The sequence below is a fragment of the Thalia democratica genome, unplaced genomic scaffold (genome assembly GCF_965202585.1).
Source record: "Thalia democratica unplaced genomic scaffold, ktThaDemo2.hap1.1 HAP1_SCAFFOLD_456, whole genome shotgun sequence".
Taxonomy (NCBI): Eukaryota; Metazoa; Chordata; class Thaliacea; order Salpida; family Salpidae; genus Thalia; species Thalia democratica.
The window spans coordinates 32,739-57,446 of record NW_028139507.1 but is presented as its reverse complement, the minus strand read 5'-3'; the positions used below and the strand labels follow the sequence as shown (position 1 = coordinate 57,446).

General features: G+C 27.6%; 2 protein-coding genes across 2 annotated transcripts; both read left to right on the top strand.

Annotated features, from left to right (window-relative positions):
- The first annotated feature begins 2,710 nt into the window (after positions 1-2,710).
- Positions 2,711-7,326, top strand: LOC145846471 (dual specificity protein kinase CLK1-like). Its single transcript, XM_082953229.1, has 3 exons — positions 2,711-2,742; positions 6,248-6,580; positions 6,798-7,326. The coding sequence occupies exons 1-3, from the start codon at positions 2,711-2,713 to the stop codon at positions 7,324-7,326; spliced, it is 894 nt and encodes a 297-aa protein (XP_082809355.1).
- A 10,457-nt stretch (positions 7,327-17,783) lies between these two features.
- LOC145846469 (dual specificity protein kinase CLK1-like) lies at positions 17,784-22,399 on the top strand. Its single transcript, XM_082953228.1, has 3 exons — positions 17,784-17,815; positions 21,321-21,653; positions 21,871-22,399. The coding sequence occupies exons 1-3, from the start codon at positions 17,784-17,786 to the stop codon at positions 22,397-22,399; spliced, it is 894 nt and encodes a 297-aa protein (XP_082809354.1).
- The last annotated feature ends 2,309 nt before the right edge of the window (positions 22,400-24,708 follow it).

Sequence of the window (24,708 nt, the reverse complement as noted above, 5' to 3'; positions counted from 1 at the left end):
AAATTACAAAGTAAGTTGAAGTGTTTATTATAGAATAATACCAGGCTGTCTACTACAAATCTGTAGCGTTTGTAGTACGACACCAAAGATACATACTATAAAACATAAAACTTTACTTGTAATTTATATGTGTTAATATTGAGTTTAAAAGAAAAATAACATACCAAAAAATTGTGCGTAACTACTCGTACATCAAACAAAAAACTAATTAGGTGCCGACCAGCATAAGGACGCGGCCTAAAGGACGGCTTTCGTTATTTGTGCAAAAGTCCCGGGAGCAAGAGCTGCTCCGATAGGAGCAGCTCGCAGCGGAAGGGACTTATGCACAAATAACGAAAGCTGTCCGCTACCACTTTAACTCAAAACCGAACTACTTCTTAGAGCTCAGTACCACACTTTTATCTGGTTTGGCTGTCAGGCTTACTAACTGGGCTCCAAGCGTAATTAGGTTTTCAAGAAAAAATGGTTGGGAGTAAAAGTGAAAAATTTTTCGCCGGCGGAGCCGGCGAAATGACTAAAAAATGATTTTTTAAATAATCTACCCAAAAATTTTCCAAAAAAGTTTTGATTTGGGGAAATCCCCATTTTGAAAAAAACTTGTGCGGCTTGGCTTAAAAATTAAGTGACTACCTTATAGCGTACTCCTTAAACATAACCCTAACTTACTACCATATAGTTGTTAACTAAAAAATGAATGTCTTTTTAGGTGGTTGTAGTAGGATTAATCTTAATTTGGAATATTATTAATTTTTCGAAGGTGTTATCATTGTAATAATAAATACCTATAACCATAAAATTCGTGTGAGACATGTTAAATAGTCTTTTCTTTTTGGAATGTTTGTTGTGACACAGTCTAATAACAGTATCCAAAACTTATAACTTAAATTTGAGTACTGCTAACTTAAACATTTTGATTTGATGTTATGTTAACACAATATCAATCGAAAACTTTAATAAAATAAATGCTTACTGTTCTTATTAGGCTGATTTACAACAAATATTCAAAAAAAAAAAGCCATTTTCACATGTCATTCTATAAAGCCACTGCAAATCATACTTGATCTAGTCAGATAAGAGTCTGGCTTTTGTCAGCTAGTAACAGTTGCTTATAATAACTCTATAAAACATTAAATGGTTATCAAAGATTTGCTAGCTTTTAAATACACTTCATAAACACTACAAGTAACAAACAACCAGACTCTTATCTAATTTAGTTATATTAGCATTATCAATTATTACACTATGCTACATAATTCTAAAATATTTATCAGGAAAAACAGTGGTTAATCATTTCTTGTTATGTTTTGAACAGTTCAGAGACATAGACATGCTTGTATATTTTTTCAAAGACTAACTATTACTAAATGTTCAAATACTCTTTGATAAGAATTTCTATGGTGACACTGTCTAATAGTATATCATAAGTTTTTGTTCTACATCATCAAACAGCATTTGTATAATGAAACCAACAAAATAATATTTGATTTAATGCTACACATAGTATCAAGCTGAAGATTAAACAAATACTTGTTTTATAATATCACTATTAAAATTCCAAACAAAGACTATTTTTGAGTACTATTAATACTCCAAAAATTAAGTTTAACACATCAGTACAACATAGCCTTTTTATAAAGATCATACATAGTCAGATAAAGGTCTGGTTTTTGTCAGCTAGTTACATTTAACTTATCATAACTCCATCAACTATAATAACCACTAAATGGTAATCAAAGTAATAATACACTTAAACTTTGAATTTTACTGTTAACTATAAACACTAAAAGTGACTGAAACAAACCAGACTCTTATCTAAATTAGTAATATGAACATACAAAAACACTCAACATAAGTCAGTTGATCAAGCTGCCTTAATGTTGCTTGTGTTCCTACATGTTCACATGTAATAAAGTATATCACTTATACACAAACATTTTACACTATAGTTTTAATTGCTTAGTGGATAAAAACATAATAATAAAACATTTACTTTAACCGTTAATAACAATGTGTCTCTAAAAGTGTGCAAAGATTTAAAATTAACTGCTTAATTTTAAAGCTTGTAGCATTCAGAGTTACAACAAACAAAAGAACAGCTTGATTTTTAGCTCTAAAATTGTAATTGAACATTTTACATTGTAATCTTATTACAGAGATTCATAACACATAAGTTTTGACATATAGAAAAGCTAATGAAGTTTAATAGTAACAGCTTTTAGTTAATTTTGCACACTTTAGAAACTCTATAGGATATTTTATAATCTAAAATTTTCATTGTAATTAATTCATAATTTTATGACTAGCATTTATGAATACCAGGGCTGCCACTCTTCAATTCGAAAACTGTACTCTTTTAACCAAATTTCAGCTTAATTTGAATAAAATTAGAAGCAGCAAAAGCTGTTAATGTACTTTACTTGATATCAATTGAGTTTGAGCACTAATTTACACTAATGATATTCTATATTTACAAAAAAATGACAATATTTAATGAAACAATTAATTTTCAAGTATTTAAAATTGAGAAAGCACTACTAAAAAAATAAGTTTTGGCAGCCCTGAAAAATAATCTTGTATGAAATTTATTATCTTAACATTAACTATTTTGTATAACATATAAAGCACTTACCTCAGTAAGAGCAGTAAACCAAGAACAGACCTGATATTCAAATTGCCACAAGAAGGTTAGTGGCTACAAGGGTTGATATAGATGACTGCTGTAGAAATAGAAATGTCCAATTTGTTTGTGCTTAATAAAAACTTTTCAGTGCAACTATGATTAAATAGAAACACATGATAACTCATGTAGCAGACTGCTGATTTGAGACACTTTTTCACCATAAAGGTAAAGAATTTTCTCTGAAATCATGAAAAAAAAAAGATAATTAATCATATGGTAAGAGTAGGAGACTGTTGGTTTGAGATACTTTTTCAACATAAAGAAAAAACTTTCCTCTGAAATCATAAAATATTAGATAATTAATCATATGATCAGAGTAGAATACTGTTGATTCAAGATACTTTCAAAACATACAGACATTATTTACATTTCTTTTCTAGCATAAACAGTTTAAGTTTCAACTGTTAAAGACAATGCTAATATTTTTTTCAAACCAAGTAATTGATTTTATGTGTCTGCTTTTAGTACCTTTTATTACTTACAAAAAGGTAAACTCTAAAATGATTTATGAAAGTAAAGTAAAAAATGACAAGAGCTGCTACCAGTAACACAACATTTTACTAATGAATGCAATTTCATAAAAATTTTTGCAAACAGAATTGAACATGATTATCACAATAAAGTAGAAGTCTGTTGAATTAAGACAATTTTTCAACATACAGGTAAAGACTTTTCTGTGAAATTGTCAACAAAAAGAAAGTAAAACACAAGGTTATCACAACAAAGTAGAAGTCTGCTGATTTAAGACAGTTTTTCAACATACAGTTAAAGACTTTTCTGTGAAGTTGTAAACAAAAAGATAATTAAACACAAGATCATCACTATAAAGTAGAAGTCTGTTGATTTAAATCACTTTGGCAACATGCAGATGATGTAGATTTGTTTTGTGTTCTTTTTTTTCAACCATAAACAGTTCATGTTTCAACTTTTAAAGACAACTTTGATTTTTTTCATACTAAGTGATTCATACTAAGTGATTGGTTTTGAATTGTATGTGCTTGTACTTTAAGTACCTTTTATTACTTATAAAAACTTATAAAAGGAAAACTCTAAAAATACTTATGTAAAGAAAGTTTAAGTAAAAATTTGATGACCTACCACTCCTATGAAAACTTTCCTAAAATGAATTGCAATTTCTTAAAAAATTTCTGCAAACAGAATTTTTGTATAATTACGTAACAAATAAATCTTGTGCAAAAAATTCACTTGGTGACATTCACGAGTTCTCTCTTCTCTCGCTTTGATAATTTTAAGCTAATTTTAAACTTTTAGCTATACTTTTTTTAAACCTTGGTTTTTTCAAAAAAAAAATTTACCATCATGTCGAGCGCCGAATTCTGCTTCAAAAAACACCAAACACTTTATAAAAAGGATGAAAAATAAGCAAAATAGAACTTAAAAACTTCAAAGCTTTGAATTTAAATTTTAAGTTTTGTCAAACTTGTAAAAGGTGTTTCACTTTATCATAATTATTTCAGTATTATTTGTCAAGTTTCACTAAAGTAAAGATTTAACTTTTTTTTATACTAAAACTTTTTTATGTTTTTCATTTAAAACATAGTGATAAAAATGACCAATAATCTAACACTTTAAGCTAACAGCTAACATTTACATTGAAAGCTACTGAAATCTAGTTGATAAAACTTATTGATTAGTGTAGTACTTATTTATAAATTAATGCTTAACTCTAGAATTAAAGAGAACATTTAGTTGCAATAAGTATGAGAATACACACTTATACAAACACCAATGTTTAGCTTAACTTTACAAACTATAATGGGACGTATCAAAACACTAACAATGCTGTTAAGCAAAGTAAAAAAACGTTAACCTGTTTTTAAACTTTTGTCTATGTTTTTTTAAAACATTGTTTTACTTTTAAATAAATTTTACCACCATGTCGAGCACCAAATCCTGCTTCAAAAAACACCAAACAGTTTATAAAAAGGATGAAAAATGAGCAAAATAGAACTTTTAAAACTTATAAATACATTTTTTGCTTGTTTTAGAGAATATTTAAAAAATACATTTTTCAATAACATATGAGTTAAAAGTTAAAACTAATAGCAGATACTAATATATGAACTATGTTGATAACAAACATCTGTGCTACATTTTTAACTTCAGTTTTAAACTTCTGTTTAAATTTAAAAGTTTTGTATAAATAATTAAACGTACAAAAATAAAACAAACATTAAATGTAAAACTATACAACTTGTTCACAATAATAAATGTATAACACAAGAGTATACGAACGAAAAAATTTATTAAAACAATATAAACCTTTTTACTTTATTTATTCAACAAACAAAACTCAATTAAGTTGATTATTTTAGCACAACAATCAAAAACAAATGTTGATTGAAAATATTTTTTTATAGGTTTATTTTTGTTAACTTCCATTAGTATAAACATTCAACTGCATAAGCACTTTAGTCAAATATTTTTATAATAAGAACAGCAAGTCTACCTAAGTGATAAAAACAAGCTAAAATCTTTTTTATCTGAAAACTAGACATAACTGTAAATATGGAAATTTATGCAAATTTTTGAGCAACAAAATTCAATGAAAATGAACAAGTAAGTTTTACTTTTGAAATTTTATTTAACTTTTTTTTAAACCTTGTTTTTCTCAAAAATAAACTTTACCATCATGTCGAGCACCAAATTCTGCTTAAAAAAACACCAAACACTTTATAAAAAAGATAAAAAATAAGCATAATAGAGCTAAAAAACTTCAAAGCTTTGAATTTAGACTATTTTGTAGCTTTGAGTATCTTTCAAACTTGCATGATATGAGTTAGAAACAATTAGCAGGTGTTAGTACTCGAACTATGTTCATAGCCAATACCTCTGCTATGTTTTTAATTTCAGCTTTAAATCTTTGTTATATTTGTAATTATTAATTAACTACTTAAAAAATCTTTATATGTAAATTTAAATGTTTCAAACCAAACTTTAATTTAATATTATAACCATAAATTTGAGATTGATAGTTTAGTTGGTGTAACTTACTATACAAATTTATTGATTCGTTTATTTATTTTTAAAGAGTGCTTCACTCTTATTTTTATGAGTTCATTAGTATTAAACACCTTAATAAAGACGTTGAGGCTTAGCTTAACTTTACAAACTATGTTTAACACATAACAAAAAACTAATGGATATATTAGATTAAAAAAACTGTTAAAGAACAAATTATATCAATATACTCACACAAACTAAAGTAGCTTTTATCTAAAAACCATACCAAGTGTAGTCATTAAAACTATAAAATGTTTTATATAAACTATTTTGACACTTCTACTTCATACTTCACAGTTAAAATTAATGCACTTATAGTAACAAACTTTAGTTTTAAACATAAGTTTGTTAAACCACAAGTGCTTTTTTCTTTTTGTTTTACTTGTTACATTTTCTATATATTTTCATTTATTTGCTCTAAAACGGTTTTTGAACTAATTTTAACAACTGAAGGTTTCTTATAATATTATTAATGGTTTTTTTATGAGTATTTGAAGAATGTTGGTTGAAAAATAAAGGATAGGATTGATTTTTATGAAATAGCCCATTTTGGAGTGCTTGGTTTTCACCTATTAAACCCGTCGAACACGAGTATGGAAATAATGAGCGGGAAGCTTTCGACAGTCTGCACGACGCTGATGGGAATTGTAACCACTTGGTCGAGGTACTCAATGGTTTTACTGACCACACTTTGGCTTGCCTGGTGTACCCGATTTACGGCCCCAATCTGAGCAAGGCAATGGAGATTAATAAACAGCCGTTTAAAGCGCAAGAGGTTAGAATAATGGCGAAGCAGCTAGTTGAAGCGGTGAATCTTCTTCACAAAAACGGAATGTTGCATTGCGATATCAAGCCGGAAAATATTTTATTAAACAGGTTAATAGGACATAAAGACTTTACTTAATTATGATTTTTACTAATTAGGTGCATTTTTTACTGATCTTTATGATGTTTGTTTAAAACAACTTATAGCCGAGTTAAATGACTTTTTTTTGTTTTTTTACAATTTATTATACTAAAAATTTATATATATAATAATAAATCTTAAAATAATATCTAAAGTATAACATTAAAAAAAACTTTTACTAAACAGGTTCTACTACGACCAGACTAAAATGTTTTCTTACTTTATGCCCGATATCAAACTCTGCGACCTTGGTTCTGTGCGTTGGGAAAGAGATTTCAACTATGACGTCATAACAACACTTCAGTACCGCGATCCTGACGTCATAATGGGGCATAAAATTGGGTATCCATGTGACGTTTGGTCAATCGGCTGCACTTTATACGAACTCTTCATAGGAGAAGTTCTCTTCGATGCATCGACGGTTCAGGAACTGCTCCGGATGATCTATTTTATGATAGAGAATTTTACTGGCGATGAAGTTGAAATGATAAACAGAAAACTCTCTGAAGACGGTGAAATTGTTGATGTTTTGAATCAGCAAGAGTTGGGACCCATAAAGGGCAAAACCTTGCTTTACGAATCAAAGAAGATGCGTTCTTACACTAATAACCAAAATAGAGTTATGTTGTTGTGGAAACTAATAAACAGGATGATTGACCGAAATCCAGTATCAAGAGTAAACCTGAAAGACTTAGTTGAAGAAGAAGAAAATTAAATGGTATTTTTTCTGTGTGACAGTAATATCAACAAAGGAAACTTAACTTTTTGTGTTTGTTTTCTGGACTACTCTTTTTTTTACTTTGTTGCACTTATTTTCACTTTAACTCAGTAGCTTTTTGTTTTCGTTACTGAGATGGAAAACCTTGTGTTATTTATAAAATAAAAAAAGTGGTTTTGTACGACTTGAAAACAAACTTTAGAAAGTTTATTTTTTTATCCTGCTTTTATATTTTTGTTTTCAGTAGTTTAACCCTTATAGACAAAATTTGTAATTAAATTTGCTCGATTTGTAAAAATGTGTAGCCTACATATATAAAACGTGTTCTTTAGATAATTAAATGTAAATTTTTAACTTCTTAAAAATTGATAAATAATTTTATATAGGACCTCAAAACAAAACAAAGCTACAAAACAGTGGAATTAAATTATAAATAAATTTTTTTTATAAGTTTTCCAGAGTTTAATGAAGTAAGACAAAAATTATTTTAAATATTAGTATTTTAAAGTATGTCGCATCATAACTTCACCAACCTAAAAACATTTTTCATAATGTTATGACGGCACAAAAAATGTTCAAAAATTTTTTAATAGGAAATGTATTACCTATTTTATTTATTTACGCTATTGTTAGTTTATTTATTTTGTTCCGGTGTAATACTGATACCAATTATTTTTTTACTTATTAAGTAAAATAATATACTAACTTTTCAATTTTATACATATTTATTAAACATGTATCGCTGAATAAACAGCTTAGGTGGTAAAATATGCGTACATTTAGGAGTTAAAGGCGTATGGGAAAAGAGCTGAACATAACTTATAAAAGTGACACTGAAAAAGAAGTAGTGGATCACAATAAAGTCTGAAATTAGTTTGTAAAAGTTATTCAGAGAAACTTGAGAAGAGCTGATTAATGTAGTACAACTGTACAGACAATAACACGATTATTGCAATAAGAAAAACGACTTTTAACACACTTGCAATTGTTGCGCACCTTTGCCTTCTTTCGCCTTTTGCATCATCATGAAGTTTATCAAGATAGTCAAAGCGCTTGACAATGTTATCAAAACGGTTTTGACTATCAGCTGCACTCCGATCAAGCGAATCAAAGCGATTTTCATTCGCTTTGTGGTTGAGGTCTATTTGCTGCTCGAGTCTTTCCAATAGCGTGTGATCGGACAGCTGGTTTCTTATGACCCTGCTTAATGTGGAGTTAACACGATTGAAATCGAACATTGGCAAGTTGTGGTTACCGGTGATTGGTTCTTTTTGAAGGTAACTTCCGAGAAATCTCGAACCAGATGGATCATGACTGCGTGTTGGACCAAAAACGTTTGAAGCACTATTATTCCTAGAAGCTGTTAAATCAGTATTAGCCAAGTACATCGTAGCAGCTACACTTGTCGTAGAAGGTACTTGGTTGGTGTTATAAGGTCTTGTACTACCAAATCTTGGAGAATATGGCGGAGCAGAACTGTTTAAAGATTTTGGAATGTCAGAAGAAACTCTAGAATGTGGATAATTTTCAACACCACTCAATATTCTCATTCCTCTATATGCCTGTTCGCATTGTATACGATATTGTTCGTAAGCCCTTTGTTCATCAGAAGGTGTTATACTGTAGGTTGATCCGGGAAACTTGGTCAGTGTCGAATAGTTGGTACTATGGATTTCAGGATTTTGATTAGTCGTTGAACTGCTGGATACTAGAACATACTGGTAAATGGATTGAAATACTTTCTCACTGTATTTCTTCGGCTCTGAATGCATGACAGGTGTTTGTTTTTCAATCAAGTACAAAAGCTGTAGAAATAATCATCGTTATAAAATAATTAAAAAAAATGTTCTTACAATTGTTATAATTCTTTATTATGTTTTTTATCTTCTCATCACCACAGTATATACTCAATGTACCGCTTAAAAAAACCAGACATTAAAAAGTATACAGTAATATCTTTGAATAATTTACAACCTTAAAACAGTTTTAAAAAGTATGGCGTGGTTATCAAGAAAAACAAAACTACTTATTGAGATTTAATACAAAATAGTACTGTAGAACAAATTAAAAATATCTGAATTAACATTTGAATATTGACTACTTATTTAATAAATGTCTTTCAGAAAAAATTATAAAGCTGTGTTACTTAGATTTGTTTTGTATATGTTACGTTAATACTAAATTTGGAAAAAAAAACTTTTATTTACTTTATATCCAAGCTTCATTTAATTATATATTTAATAATTTTCATTACACTTACAGTTAAAAAAAATTATACGTAAATTTTATCTTAAAAACTATAATAATTAAGTTGTCAGTATTTTCAGTATGGTAATAATAAACACCTTTATTTAAATTGAATTTTTTTATTTTTGATTTATGCTAGTATTTATGTCTACTGGTGATATCTACAGCTTTTAACTGTCTTACTACTGATTACATAATACAATTCAAAATAACTTAATCATTGATTAAAATTACAACTTAGCAGTATATTTTTTATTTAAGAGACCATTAGTACCATTAATGTAATTCTGTTATTACTTTTCTAAACTTAACTTAAAAACTTTAAAGATGCTCATAAATAATAGAAAATAAAACTAAATTTTTCATAAAATTATTAAAACCACCGTTGATAAAGAAACTAAAGTTTTAGCTAAATTTAAACTAAACCAGAAAATATTCTTAACATTTAAACTAGTTTGTAATTTTTTTAAATTTAAACCGAACTTATGCCTTTAAAACTTAGTTCTGTTTCGTAAAGCAGCAATGGAACCAGTTTATAATTAGAAATTTTTTACGTACAACGATTAATTACAATTTAATAACCTCTACAACAACATGTTTAAACAATTTTATTTCAAAGTTAAAAATTACGTAAAGTGTGTAATGAATTAAAACTCAAAAACGGAAGCAATTTACACACAGGCAAAAAGATAATAAGTTGAAATTTTTGTAAACAGAAAACAGTTTTTATCTTGCTCCTACTGCGTTAGCTGTTTTTTTAATTAATAAAAACCAGTCTAACCATAAACGCTTCTTTGAGTTGAAGTTTGCCGACTTCAAGGTAGTATATATAATTTATTGTTAGTCAAAGTTAATATAACTTTGAAAAATTTTTGTATTAGAAAAAAAAATACTGTTAGTCTGTGATAATTTTTTTTAGCTTATTTTTTGATTTAATCTTGATTAAAAAAATTAAAAATAAATATTTTAGTACAAAAATGAATTGAATTAATTAAATGATAATAGAATGTATGGAAAAACATGCCTGTATATTTTTTTTTGGTGAAAATACTGAATACAGCGAATTTATAAATTAAAGTTGTTTGTATAATCGGTTTTTTAATACTATTGCTTAATGTGCCTACAATGTTGTACTTACTTTATCACTTGTGTTTAGCTGGGGATTTTCATATAAACAAATAAAAAAATTGGTTTAAATTATTCTTTTTAAATTAAAATAATTCGTTTAAACCCTAATTAAAGGTTATTAAATTGTAGACTTTGTTTATATCAAGTTATAACATAACTTGTTTTATATTCTTTTTTTTGTTAATTGAAACTTTATTTAACAATATATTATGAAGTTATGTAAATATTTTATGCATCACTTATTCTATGAATAGTAATCATCGCTATTAAAAACTAATAAATTTTAAACTTCTTCACACGATTATTTTGGACATCATTAGTTATTATTGTTTGCAAAAAACCTAGTTGATTACATTAACAATTAATATTACTTAGTTTAAACTACGAAAAGTTTTGTTAGATTAAAGTTTTAGTGAAAATGAATAGGAATTTTTTTGTAATACTTTTATTTTATTTACTTTTATATTACTTTTATAGTTATTACGGATCTTACAGATATTGTGAACTATAATTTAAGTTTAATGTATAAGTTCATAATAACTTAAAGTTGAAACACATCATAAAATGCAAAACTGTTGTCGTTTATTACTTCTGTAAAGACAATAGCTTAATTTTTATATGTTAAATACATAACTACTTTTATGCAAATATCTCTAATTCAAGTAATACAGTATAATTTTTTATATTTTTTTTACTTTTTACTAACACAATGAATTTTTATTCGTTTTCTTATTAGTCATAGACATACTACTCGTTTTTTTTTATATTTTATATTTTTATTTTTTTTTATACTCTTGTGATTTATTGTTAATTTTTACCGCCTTAGCTGTTAATTCAGTTATTCGTTTTTAATAAATATTTATAAAATTAACTTTGTTATATTATTTAATGTTATTAGTTTAAAAGATAAATAGTATCAGCATTATATATACTAACTATAAAACAAGAAAATAATTCACAAAAAAAATAGAAATGAAGAAAAGTAACCTACCTTTTATGAGCTGTAACATAGATGCTAATTAAAGTAAAAATTCTTAGTTATTGAAAATAGTTAAACTAAAAAAATAAGATTAAAAAAGTCAACGAAATTTTGTTAGTTAAAAAGTTTTGCAGTGCGGACTCGAACTCGGGTCTCTGGATTGGAAGGCAACGGTGGTGACCTCTCCGCCAGGATTCCACTTGCATGCTATTACATTTTCCAGTATAGATAACAAAATTATTTTCATAATCGATGTTTTGGCAACTATCAATGAAACTCGAACCCAAAATATTTTATTGGAATAAGCACAATGGAGTTAATTTGAAGCTGTATCAAAAAGTAGTGTATAAATACAACATTAAACAATTTTTGATGATTTTTATACCTTTCAAAGACAGTTCACTTGTTAACACACTATTGCACAGTCAGTTAGTTTTACTATTAATCTAATCGCAACCCTTACCGTTGGTCAGTAATTTTTTTTCTTAACATATTCAAAGAAAGCTTTTTGGTATCATTGCTCATTTTCCGAAAAAAAAAACTGGAAAACTTACAAAAAGTCATAAAAATAACATAAAATCAAAAATTCCTCAACAAAACTTCATTTGAGTCGTTTCAAAATGTTCACAATCTGTTTGTGTGTAGCCACATTTAAAATAAATCAGCTTAAAACTCCAAGGTCGCTTTTTTTTGATCCCATTTTGCATTGGCGTGGAAATTAGAAAATCGGTTAGAGGTAAGGTGAAAGTTTCTTCAAATCATTTAAGTCAACACAGAAAAATTAACACCAAAGCATAACTTTTTTAACAACTTTTCTAACCATATTTTAGTTCTTTGTGTTTGTTTTTAATGAAATTAGAACTATTCTATTCAGTTTATGTTTTTTGAACTAAGTTTATTCTATTCGTTGATATTTGTAAATACCTTCTGTTACGGAATTATTGTTTTGAAAACGGAATACTTTTGTACATAGTAAAGTTAAAGAATAATTTAAGATGCTGACTAATTAAACCTAAAATATTGATAAAATTTTATCAACAAAACTGATTACCACCGGACTCGATCTCGCGACCTTCTGCTCACGCATCGGGTCGGCGATCGCTGAACCACACAACCACTTGCTTGTTGACTTCAATGCTGGTATATAAAGTTTAAAAATTTTAGAATTAAATAAGTTCATTTAGTACTTATTAGTTTACCTTTCTGTAAATTGCTATTATTTTTTTATTTGAAACATATTTACAAAGATAAGACTGTTTTTTTTTTACACATAACGTTTACGTGAATTTTAATACTTGAAAGTTTTCCATTCAAAAGCTGCATAAGCAGAGCAAGTGTACTTATTAAAGGCAGTTTAGATTTTTGTTGCTTAAATCTAATTTAAAAGAACAAAACTGATTAAATGCTTTGATAATAAGAAAAATTCAGCAAAACTTTTTTTTGTACATTTAAAGTATTAAAACTTTATAAATTAAACAAACTTATCCAGCTTTAATTAGCTATTATGGCAAAACAGATGCAAATATAACCTAACAGTTTATATATTATCGAAAATCAGAACTAAAGCAAAGGAGATATATTTCAAAATTAAAATCAACATTATAACAGTATTTATATCACAAAGCAAAGCTTTAGAAACATCACAAGCATTTACGTTGTCGTTTTTATATTTTGTTGAACCAGCCAGTAATGAAAATTATATGGGTATGAATAAAATGTGGTAGAATATCTAAATTTTTAAATCATCAATGCCAGGAATTCTAATTTACCTGCCTGGACTTTTATGTCAAATAAATTCACGTGGTTGCTTATAATAATGATAAATTTAAGATTATTGATTGTAATGTCTAATTAAGCAGAAGTATAATAAAGAATGTAAGGCTGAACTACATTAATCCCAGGCGTTTCTACAGTTAAAAGACCAAGTTTACCCTTCATTTTACATAGACGAAATGATTTGATTTTTTAAAATAATGAAAGGTGTTAAGGTTAACCGAGAAAAAAAAGATACTTTAAAAAACTTAAACTTAGTAGATGTACTTCAAAACATAGGTAAAAAGGATATTAATGTCTTTCAAACTAATTAACAGCAAATTTATGCTTAGATATAAGACATTAGAAAGCATTGTATATGATACACATAAAAAACCCTGTAGACCAAAACCTTGGCTTAGATGGCACTAAATAATTGTTATTAAAATATAACTAAAAATAAAAACTTAAAATTATAATGGTACTTAGTCGGTGTAACGGTATTTGATTTATTTTATCAAAAGTACAGAGCTGGTACCTACCATTGTTTATTTATTTTAACACATACGGTGGTAAATAAAGTTACATATAATGGTTAAATCTAATAGAGACCTTTAAACTCATAAAGGCTCTAAATGGAATTTTATTTGAACTGTAATTATTACTTAAAAGAAACAGTTTAATGTTTTAAATTTATAGCTAAATACATATGTTGTTTGTGATATAAAACTAGAAACGATCATGTAAATCATATAAAAATTAGATTCATTTATATACAGCAGTAAAATATTTAAGAGCTAATTGCCATATATATTTGTATCTGTTAGTTTAATTAAGATGCACATTATCCAATACATGGACATATAGTTAGTGTTATTCATTACTATATAAGTTGCTTTATTCAACTTAAAAATATAGAGCAATTAAATAATTTATAAAACATACCATACACATACAACTAAAGTGTAAGTGAAATTTATGCTAAACTAAGTTTAAACTGTATAAGACTACAAAGTGATGACGTAATAATAGTAAAAAGGTAAAAATGAAAAATATCACATAATTACTTGAAAAATCGTGGACAAAAACAGTCTGATTTATTAGAGTCTAATTTAAAAAATGCCTAAACTGTTTTATACAAGTTAAGACGTAAATACTTACTTGTGTAAATGGAAAACTTTAGCGTAGATTTTCCAAAATTTAAGTTGTTGTGGAGTGACAACGATACTAATTAAAACGAGAAGTTAATGTACTCACTTACTTTGTATAGTTTATCAAGTAACCAACAAAAGATGTTATCAGACCTGCTGATCAACAAAGTAATAATAAATATAATGAAAACAGTGGTCCAACTTGAAATAGACATATACCAAATGTTAAATGTAATATAAATTAATTCAATGTACCTACTACAGAATGTTACTTAACATATAAGTTTTAGTAGATAATTATAAATGCCATAACAACTAAACAAATGATTAGCTTTGATGTATTACAAACTTGCCATAACTAACTTTCAATTGACCTTTATACACAAACAAACTAAGATGTAATTTATTTACTAGACATACTAGGTATTTAATACTGTGTAACAATGTAATTAGTTAAATGACGACAATAAAATGATCCTGATAAATAAAATTACAAAGTAAGTTGAAGTGTTTATTATAGAATAATACCAGGCTGTCTACTACAAATCTGTAGCGTTTGTAGTACGACACCAAAGATACATACTATAAAACATAAAACTTTACTTGTAATTTATATGTGTTAATATTGAGTTTAAAAGAAAAATAACATACCAAAAAATTGTGCGTAACTACTCGTACATCAAACAAAAAACTAATTAGGTGCCGACCAGCATAAGGACGCGGCCTAAAGGACGGCTTTCGTTATTTGTGCAAAAGTCCCGGGAGCAAGAGCTGCTCCGATAGGAGCAGCTCGCAGCGGAAGGGACTTATGCACAAATAACGAAAGCTGTCCGCTACCACTTTAACTCAAAACCGAACTACTTCTTAGAGCTCAGTACCACACTTTTATCTGGTTTGGCTGTCAGGCTTACTAACTGGGCTCCAAGCGTAATTAGGTTTTCAAGAAAAAATGGTTGGGAGTAAAAGTGAAAAATTTTTCGCCGGCGGAGCCGGCGAAATGACTAAAAAATGATTTTTTAAATAATCTACCCAAAAATTTTCCAAAAAAGTTTTGATTTGGGGAAATCCCCATTTTGAAAAAAACTTGTGCGGCTTGGCTTAAAAATTAAGTGACTACCTTATAGCGTACTCCTTAAACATAACCCTAACTTACTACCATATAGTTGTTAACTAAAAAATGAATGTCTTTTTAGGTGGTTGTAGTAGGATTAATCTTAATTTGGAATATTATTAATTTTTCGAAGGTGTTATCATTGTAATAATAAATACCTATAACCATAAAATTCGTGTGAGACATGTTAAATAGTCTTTTCTTTTTGGAATGTTTGTTGTGACACAGTCTAATAACAGTATCCAAAACTTATAACTTAAATTTGAGTACTGCTAACTTAAACATTTTGATTTGATGTTATGTTAACACAATATCAATCGAAAACTTTAATAAAATAAATGCTTACTGTTCTTATTAGGCTGATTTACAACAAATATTCAAAAAAAAAAAGCCATTTTCACATGTCATTCTATAAAGCCACTGCAAATCATACTTGATCTAGTCAGATAAGAGTCTGGCTTTTGTCAGCTAGTAACAGTTGCTTATAATAACTCTATAAAACATTAAATGGTTATCAAAGATTTGCTAGCTTTTAAATACACTTCATAAACACTACAAGTAACAAACAACCAGACTCTTATCTAATTTAGTTATATTAGCATTATCAATTATTACACTATGCTACATAATTCTAAAATATTTATCAGGAAAAACAGTGGTTAATCATTTCTTGTTATGTTTTGAACAGTTCAGAGACATAGACATGCTTGTATATTTTTTCAAAGACTAACTATTACTAAATGTTCAAATACTCTTTGATAAGAATTTCTATGGTGACACTGTCTAATAGTATATCATAAGTTTTTGTTCTACATCATCAAACAGCATTTGTATAATGAAACCAACAAAATAATATTTGATTTAATGCTACACATAGTATCAAGCTGAAGATTAAACAAATACTTGTTTTATAATATCACTATTAAAATTCCAAACAAAGACTATTTTTGAGTACTATTAATACTCCAAAAATTAAGTTTAACACATCAGTACAACATAGCCTTTTTATAAAGATCATACATAGTCAGATAAAGGTCTGGTTTTTGTCAGCTAGTTACATTTAACTTATCATAACTCCATCAACTATAATAACCACTAAATGGTAATCAAAGTAATAATACACTTAAACTTTGAATTTTACTGTTAACTATAAACACTAAAAGTGACTGAAACAAACCAGACTCTTATCTAAATTAGTAATATGAACATACAAAAACACTCAACATAAGTCAGTTGATCAAGCTGCCTTAATGTTGCTTGTGTTCCTACATGTTCACATGTAATAAAGTATATCACTTATACACAAACATTTTACACTATAGTTTTAATTGCTTAGTGGATAAAAACATAATAATAAAACATTTACTTTAACCGTTAATAACAATGTGTCTCTAAAAGTGTGCAAAGATTTAAAATTAACTGCTTAATTTTAAAGCTTGTAGCATTCAGAGTTACAACAAACAAAAGAACAGCTTGATTTTTAGCTCTAAAATTGTAATTGAACATTTTACATTGTAATCTTATTACAGAGATTCATAACACATAAGTTTTGACATATAGAAAAGCTAATGAAGTTTAATAGTAACAGCTTTTAGTTAATTTTGCACACTTTAGAAACTCTATAGGATATTTTATAATCTAAAATTTTCATTGTAATTAATTCATAATTTTATGACTAGCATTTATGAATACCAGGGCTGCCACTCTTCAATTCGAAAACTGTACTCTTTTAACCAAATTTCAGCTTAATTTGAATAAAATTAGAAGCAGCAAAAGCTGTTAATGTACTTTACTTGATATCAATTGAGTTTGAGCACTAATTTACACTAATGATATTCTATATTTACAAAAAAATGACAATATTTAATGAAACAATTAATTTTCAAGTATTTAAAATTGAGAAAGCACTACTAAAAAAATAAGTTTTGGCAGCCCTGAAAAATAATCTTGTATGAAATTTATTATCTTAACATTAACTATTTTGTATAACATATAAAGCACTTACCTCAGTAAGAGCAGTAAACCAAGAACAGACCTGATATTCAAATTGCCACAAGAAGGTTAGTGGCTACAAGGGTTGATATAGATGACTGCTGTAGAAATAGAAATGTCCAATTTGTTTGTGCTTAATAAAAACTTTTCAGTGCAACTATGATTAAATAGAAACACATGATAACTCATGTAGCAGACTGCTGATTTGAGACACTTTTTCACCATAAAGGTAAAGAATTTTCTCTGAAATCATGAAAAAAAAAAGATAATTAATCATATGGTAAGAGTAGGAGACTGTTGGTTTGAGATACTTTTTCAACATAAAGAAAAAACTTTCCTCTGAAATCATAAAATATTAGATAATTAATCATATGATCAGAGTAGAATACTGTTGATTCAAGATACTTTCAAAACATACAGACATTATTTACATTTCTTTTCTAGCATAAACAGTTTAAGTTTCAACTGTTAAAGACAATGCTAATATTTTTTTCAAACCAAGTAATTGATTTTATGTGTCTGCTTTTAGTACCTTTTATTACTTACAAAAAGGTAAACTCTAAAATGATTTATGAAAGTAAAGTAAAAAATGACAAGAGCTGCTACCAGTAACACAACATTTTACTAATGAATGCAATTTCATAAAAATTTTTGCAAACAGAATTGAACATGATTATCACAATAAAGTAGAAGTCTGTTGAATTAAGACAATTTTTCAACATACAGGTAAAGACTTTTCTGTGAAATTGTCAACAAAAAGAAAGTAAAACACAAGGTTATCACAACAAAGTAGAAGTCTGCTGATTTAAGACAGTTTTTCAACATACAGTTAAAGACTTTTCTGTGAAGTTGTAAACAAAAAGATAATTAAACACAAGATCATCACTATAAAGTAGAAGTCTGTTGATTTAAATCACTTTGGCAACATGCAGATGATGTAGATTTGTTTTGTGTTCTTTTTTTTCAACCATAAACAGTTCATGTTTCAACTTTTAAAGACAACTTTGATTTTTTTCATACTAAGTGATTCATACTAAGTGATTGGTTTTGAATTGTATGTGCTTGTACTTTAAGTACCTTTTATTACTTATAAAAACTTATAAAAGGAAAACTCTAAAAATACTTATGTAAAGAAAGTTTAAGTAAAAATTTGATGACCTACCACTCCTATGAAAACTTTCCTAAAATGAATTGCAATTTCTTAAAAAATTTCTGCAAACAGAATTTTTGTATAATTACGTAACAAATAAATCTTGTGCAAAAAATTCACTTGGTGACATTCACGAGTTCTCTCTTCTCTCGCTTTGATAATTTTAAGCTAATTTTAAACTTTTAGCTATACTTTTTTTAAACCTTGGTTTTTTCAAAAAAAAAATTTACCATCATGTCGAGCGCCGAATTCTGCTTCAAAAAACACCAAACACTTTATAAAAAGGATGAAAAATAAGCAAAATAGAACTTAAAAACTTCAAAGCTTTGAATTTAAATTTTAAGTTTTGTCAAACTTGTAAAAGGTGTTTCACTTTATCATAATTATTTCAGTATTATTTGTCAAGTTTCACTAAAGTAAAGATTTAACTTTTTTTTATACTAAAACTTTTTTATGTTTTTCATTTAAAACATAGTGATAAAAATGACCAATAATCTAACACTTTAAGCTAACAGCTAACATTTACATTGAAAGCTACTGAAATCTAGTTGATAAAACTTATTGATTAGTGTAGTACTTATTTATAAATTAATGCTTAACTCTAGAATTAAAGAGAACATTTAGTTGCAATAAGTATGAGAATACACACTTATACAAACACCAATGTTTAGCTTAACTTTACAAACTATAATGGGACGTATCAAAACACTAACAATGCTGTTAAGCAAAGTAAAAAAACGTTAACCTGTTTTTAAACTTTTGTCTATGTTTTTTTAAAACATTGTTTTACTTTTAAATAAATTTTACCACCATGTCGAGCACCAAATCCTGCTTCAAAAAACACCAAACAGTTTATAAAAAGGATGAAAAATGAGCAAAATAGAACTTTTAAAACTTATAAATACATTTTTTGCTTGTTTTAGAGAATATTTAAAAAATACATTTTTCAATAACATATGAGTTAAAAGTTAAAACTAATAGCAGATACTAATATATGAACTATGTTGATAACAAACATCTGTGCTACATTTTTAACTTCAGTTTTAAACTTCTGTTTAAATTTAAAAGTTTTGTATAAATAATTAAACGTACAAAAATAAAACAAACATTAAATGTAAAACTATACAACTTGTTCACAATAATAAATGTATAACACAAGAGTATACGAACGAAAAAATTTATTAAAACAATATAAACCTTTTTACTTTATTTATTCAACAAACAAAACTCAATTAAGTTGATTATTTTAGCACAACAATCAAAAACAAATGTTGATTGAAAATATTTTTTTATAGGTTTATTTTTGTTAACTTCCATTAGTATAAACATTCAACTGCATAAGCACTTTAGTCAAATATTTTTATAATAAGAACAGCAAGTCTACCTAAGTGATAAAAACAAGCTAAAATCTTTTTTATCTGAAAACTAGACATAACTGTAAATATGGAAATTTATGCAAATTTTTGAGCAACAAAATTCAATGAAAATGAACAAGTAAGTTTTACTTTTGAAATTTTATTTAACTTTTTTTTAAACCTTGTTTTTCTCAAAAATAAACTTTACCATCATGTCGAGCACCAAATTCTGCTTAAAAAAACACCAAACACTTTATAAAAAAGATAAAAAATAAGCATAATAGAGCTAAAAAACTTCAAAGCTTTGAATTTAGACTATTTTGTAGCTTTGAGTATCTTTCAAACTTGCATGATATGAGTTAGAAACAATTAGCAGGTGTTAGTACTCGAACTATGTTCATAGCCAATACCTCTGCTATGTTTTTAATTTCAGCTTTAAATCTTTGTTATATTTGTAATTATTAATTAACTACTTAAAAAATCTTTATATGTAAATTTAAATGTTTCAAACCAAACTTTAATTTAATATTATAACCATAAATTTGAGATTGATAGTTTAGTTGGTGTAACTTACTATACAAATTTATTGATTCGTTTATTTATTTTTAAAGAGTGCTTCACTCTTATTTTTATGAGTTCATTAGTATTAAACACCTTAATAAAGACGTTGAGGCTTAGCTTAACTTTACAAACTATGTTTAACACATAACAAAAAACTAATGGATATATTAGATTAAAAAAACTGTTAAAGAACAAATTATATCAATATACTCACACAAACTAAAGTAGCTTTTATCTAAAAACCATACCAAGTGTAGTCATTAAAACTATAAAATGTTTTATATAAACTATTTTGACACTTCTACTTCATACTTCACAGTTAAAATTAATGCACTTATAGTAACAAACTTTAGTTTTAAACATAAGTTTGTTAAACCACAAGTGCTTTTTTCTTTTTGTTTTACTTGTTACATTTTCTATATATTTTCATTTATTTGCTCTAAAACGGTTTTTGAACTAATTTTAACAACTGAAGGTTTCTTATAATATTATTAATGGTTTTTTTATGAGTATTTGAAGAATGTTGGTTGAAAAATAAAGGATAGGATTGATTTTTATGAAATAGCCCATTTTGGAGTGCTTGGTTTTCACCTATTAAACCCGTCGAACACGAGTATGGAAATAATGAGCGGGAAGCTTTCGACAGTCTGCACGACGCTGATGGGAATTGTAACCACTTGGTCGAGGTACTCAATGGTTTTACTGACCACACTTTGGCTTGCCTGGTGTACCCGATTTACGGCCCCAATCTGAGCAAGGCAATGGAGATTAATAAACAGCCGTTTAAAGCGCAAGAGGTTAGAATAATGGCGAAGCAGCTAGTTGAAGCGGTGAATCTTCTTCACAAAAACGGAATGTTGCATTGCGATATCAAGCCGGAAAATATTTTATTAAACAGGTTAATAGGACATAAAGACTTTACTTAATTATGATTTTTACTAATTAGGTGCATTTTTTACTGATCTTTATGATGTTTGTTTAAAACAACTTATAGCCGAGTTAAATGACTTTTTTTTGTTTTTTTACAATTTATTATACTAAAAATTTATATATATAATAATAAATCTTAAAATAATATCTAAAGTATAACATTAAAAAAAACTTTTACTAAACAGGTTCTACTACGACCAGACTAAAATGTTTTCTTACTTTATGCCCGATATCAAACTCTGCGACCTTGGTTCTGTGCGTTGGGAAAGAGATTTCAACTATGACGTCATAACAACACTTCAGTACCGCGATCCTGACGTCATAATGGGGCATAAAATTGGGTATCCATGTGACGTTTGGTCAATCGGCTGCACTTTATACGAACTCTTCATAGGAGAAGTTCTCTTCGATGCATCGACGGTTCAGGAACTGCTCCGGATGATCTATTTTATGATAGAGAATTTTACTGGCGATGAAGTTGAAATGATAAACAGAAAACTCTCTGAAGACGGTGAAATTGTTGATGTTTTGAATCAGCAAGAGTTGGGACCCATAAAGGGCAAAACCTTGCTTTACGAATCAAAGAAGATGCGTTCTTACACTAATAACCAAAATAGAGTTATGTTGTTGTGGAAACTAATAAACAGGATGATTGACCGAAATCCAGTATCAAGAGTAAACCTGAAAGACTTAGTTGAAGAAGAAGAAAATTAAATGGTATTTTTTCTGTGTGACAGTAATATCAACAAAGGAAACTTAACTTTTTGTGTTTGTTTTCTGGACTACTCTTTTTTTTACTTTGTTGCACTTATTTTCACTTTAACTCAGTAGCTTTTTGTTTTCGTTACTGAGATGGAAAACCTTGTGTTATTTATAAAATAAAAAAAGTGGTTTTGTACGACTTGAAAACAAACTTTAGAAAGTTTATTTTTTTATCCTGCTTTTATATTTTTGTTTTCAGTAGTTTAACCCTTATAGACAAAATTTGTAATTAAATTTGCTCGATTTGTAAAAATGTGTAGCCTACATATATAAAACGTGTTCTTTAGATAATTAAATGTAAATTTTTAACTTCTTAAAAATTGATAAATAATTTTATATAGGACCTCAAAACAAAACAAAGCTACAAAACAGTGGAATTAAATTATAAATAAATTTTTTTTATAAGTTTTCCAGAGTTTAATGAAGTAAGACAAAAATTATTTTAAATATTAGTATTTTAAAGTATGTCGCATCATAACTTCACCAACCTAAAAACATTTTTCATAATGTTATGACGGCACAAAAAATGTTCAAAAATTTTTTAATAGGAAATGTATTACCTATTTTATTTATTTACGCTATTGTTAGTTTATTTATTTTGTTCCGGTGTAATACTGATACCAATTATTTTTTTACTTATTAAGTAAAATAATATACTAACTTTTCAATTTTATACATATTTATTAAACATGTATCGCTGAATAAACAGCTTAGGTGGTAAAATATGCGTACATTTAGGAGTTAAAGGCGTATGGGAAAAGAGCTGAACATAACTTATAAAAGTGACACTGAAAAAGAAGTAGTGGATCACAATAAAGTCTGAAATTAGTTTGTAAAAGTTATTCAGAGAAACTTGAGAAGAGCTGATTAATGTAGTACAACTGTACAGACAATAACACGATTATTGCAATAAGAAAAACGACTTTTAACACACTTGCAATTGTTGCGCACCTTTGCCTTCTTTCGCCTTTTGCATCATCATGAAGTTTATCAAGATAGTCAAAGCGCTTGACAATGTTATCAAAACGGTTTTGACTATCAGCTGCACTCCGATCAAGCGAATCAAAGCGATTTTCATTCGCTTTGTGGTTGAGGTCTATTTGCTGCTCGAGTCTTTCCAATAGCGTGTGATCGGACAGCTGGTTTCTTATGACCCTGCTTAATGTGGAGTTAACACGATTGAAATCGAACATTGGCAAGTTGTGGTTACCGGTGATTGGTTCTTTTTGAAGGTAACTTCCGAGAAATCTCGAACCAGATGGATCATGACTGCGTGTTGGACCAAAAACGTTTGAAGCACTATTATTCCTAGAAGCTGTTAAATCAGTATTAGCCAAGTACATCGTAGCAGCTACACTTGTCGTAGAAGGTACTTGGTTGGTGTTATAAGGTCTTGTACTACCAAATCTTGGAGAATATGGCGGAGCAGAACTGTTTAAAGATTTTGGAATGTCAGAAGAAACTCTAGAATGTGGATAATTTTCAACACCACTCAATATTCTCATTCCTCTATATGCCTGTTCGCATTGTATACGATATTGTTCGTAAGCCCTTTGTTCATCAGAAGGTGTTATACTGTAGGTTGATCCGGGAAACTTGGTCAGTGTCGAATAGTTGGTACTATGGATTTCAGGATTTTGATTAGTCGTTGAACTGCTGGATACTAGAACATACTGGTAAATGGATTGAAATACTTTCTCACTGTATTTCTTCGGCTCTGAATGCATGACAGGTGTTTGTTTTTCAATCAAGTACAAAAGCTGTAGAAATAATCATCGTTATAAAATAATTAAAAAAAATGTTCTTACAATTGTTATAATTCTTTATTATGTTTTTTATCTTCTCATCACCACAGTATATACTCAATGTACCGCTTAAAAAAACCAGACATTAAAAAGTATACAGTAATATCTTTGAATAATTTACAACCTTAAAACAGTTTTAAAAAGTATGGCGTGGTTATCAAGAAAAACAAAACTACTTATTGAGATTTAATACAAAATAGTACTGTAGAACAAATTAAAAATATCTGAATTAACATTTGAATATTGACTACTTATTTAATAAATGTCTTTCAGAAAAAATTATAAAGCTGTGTTACTTAGATTTGTTTTGTATATGTTACGTTAATACTAAATTTGGAAAAAAAAACTTTTATTTACTTTATATCCAAGCTTCATTTAATTATATATTTAATAATTTTCATTACACTTACAGTTAAAAAAAATTATACGTAAATTTTATCTTAAAAACTATAATAA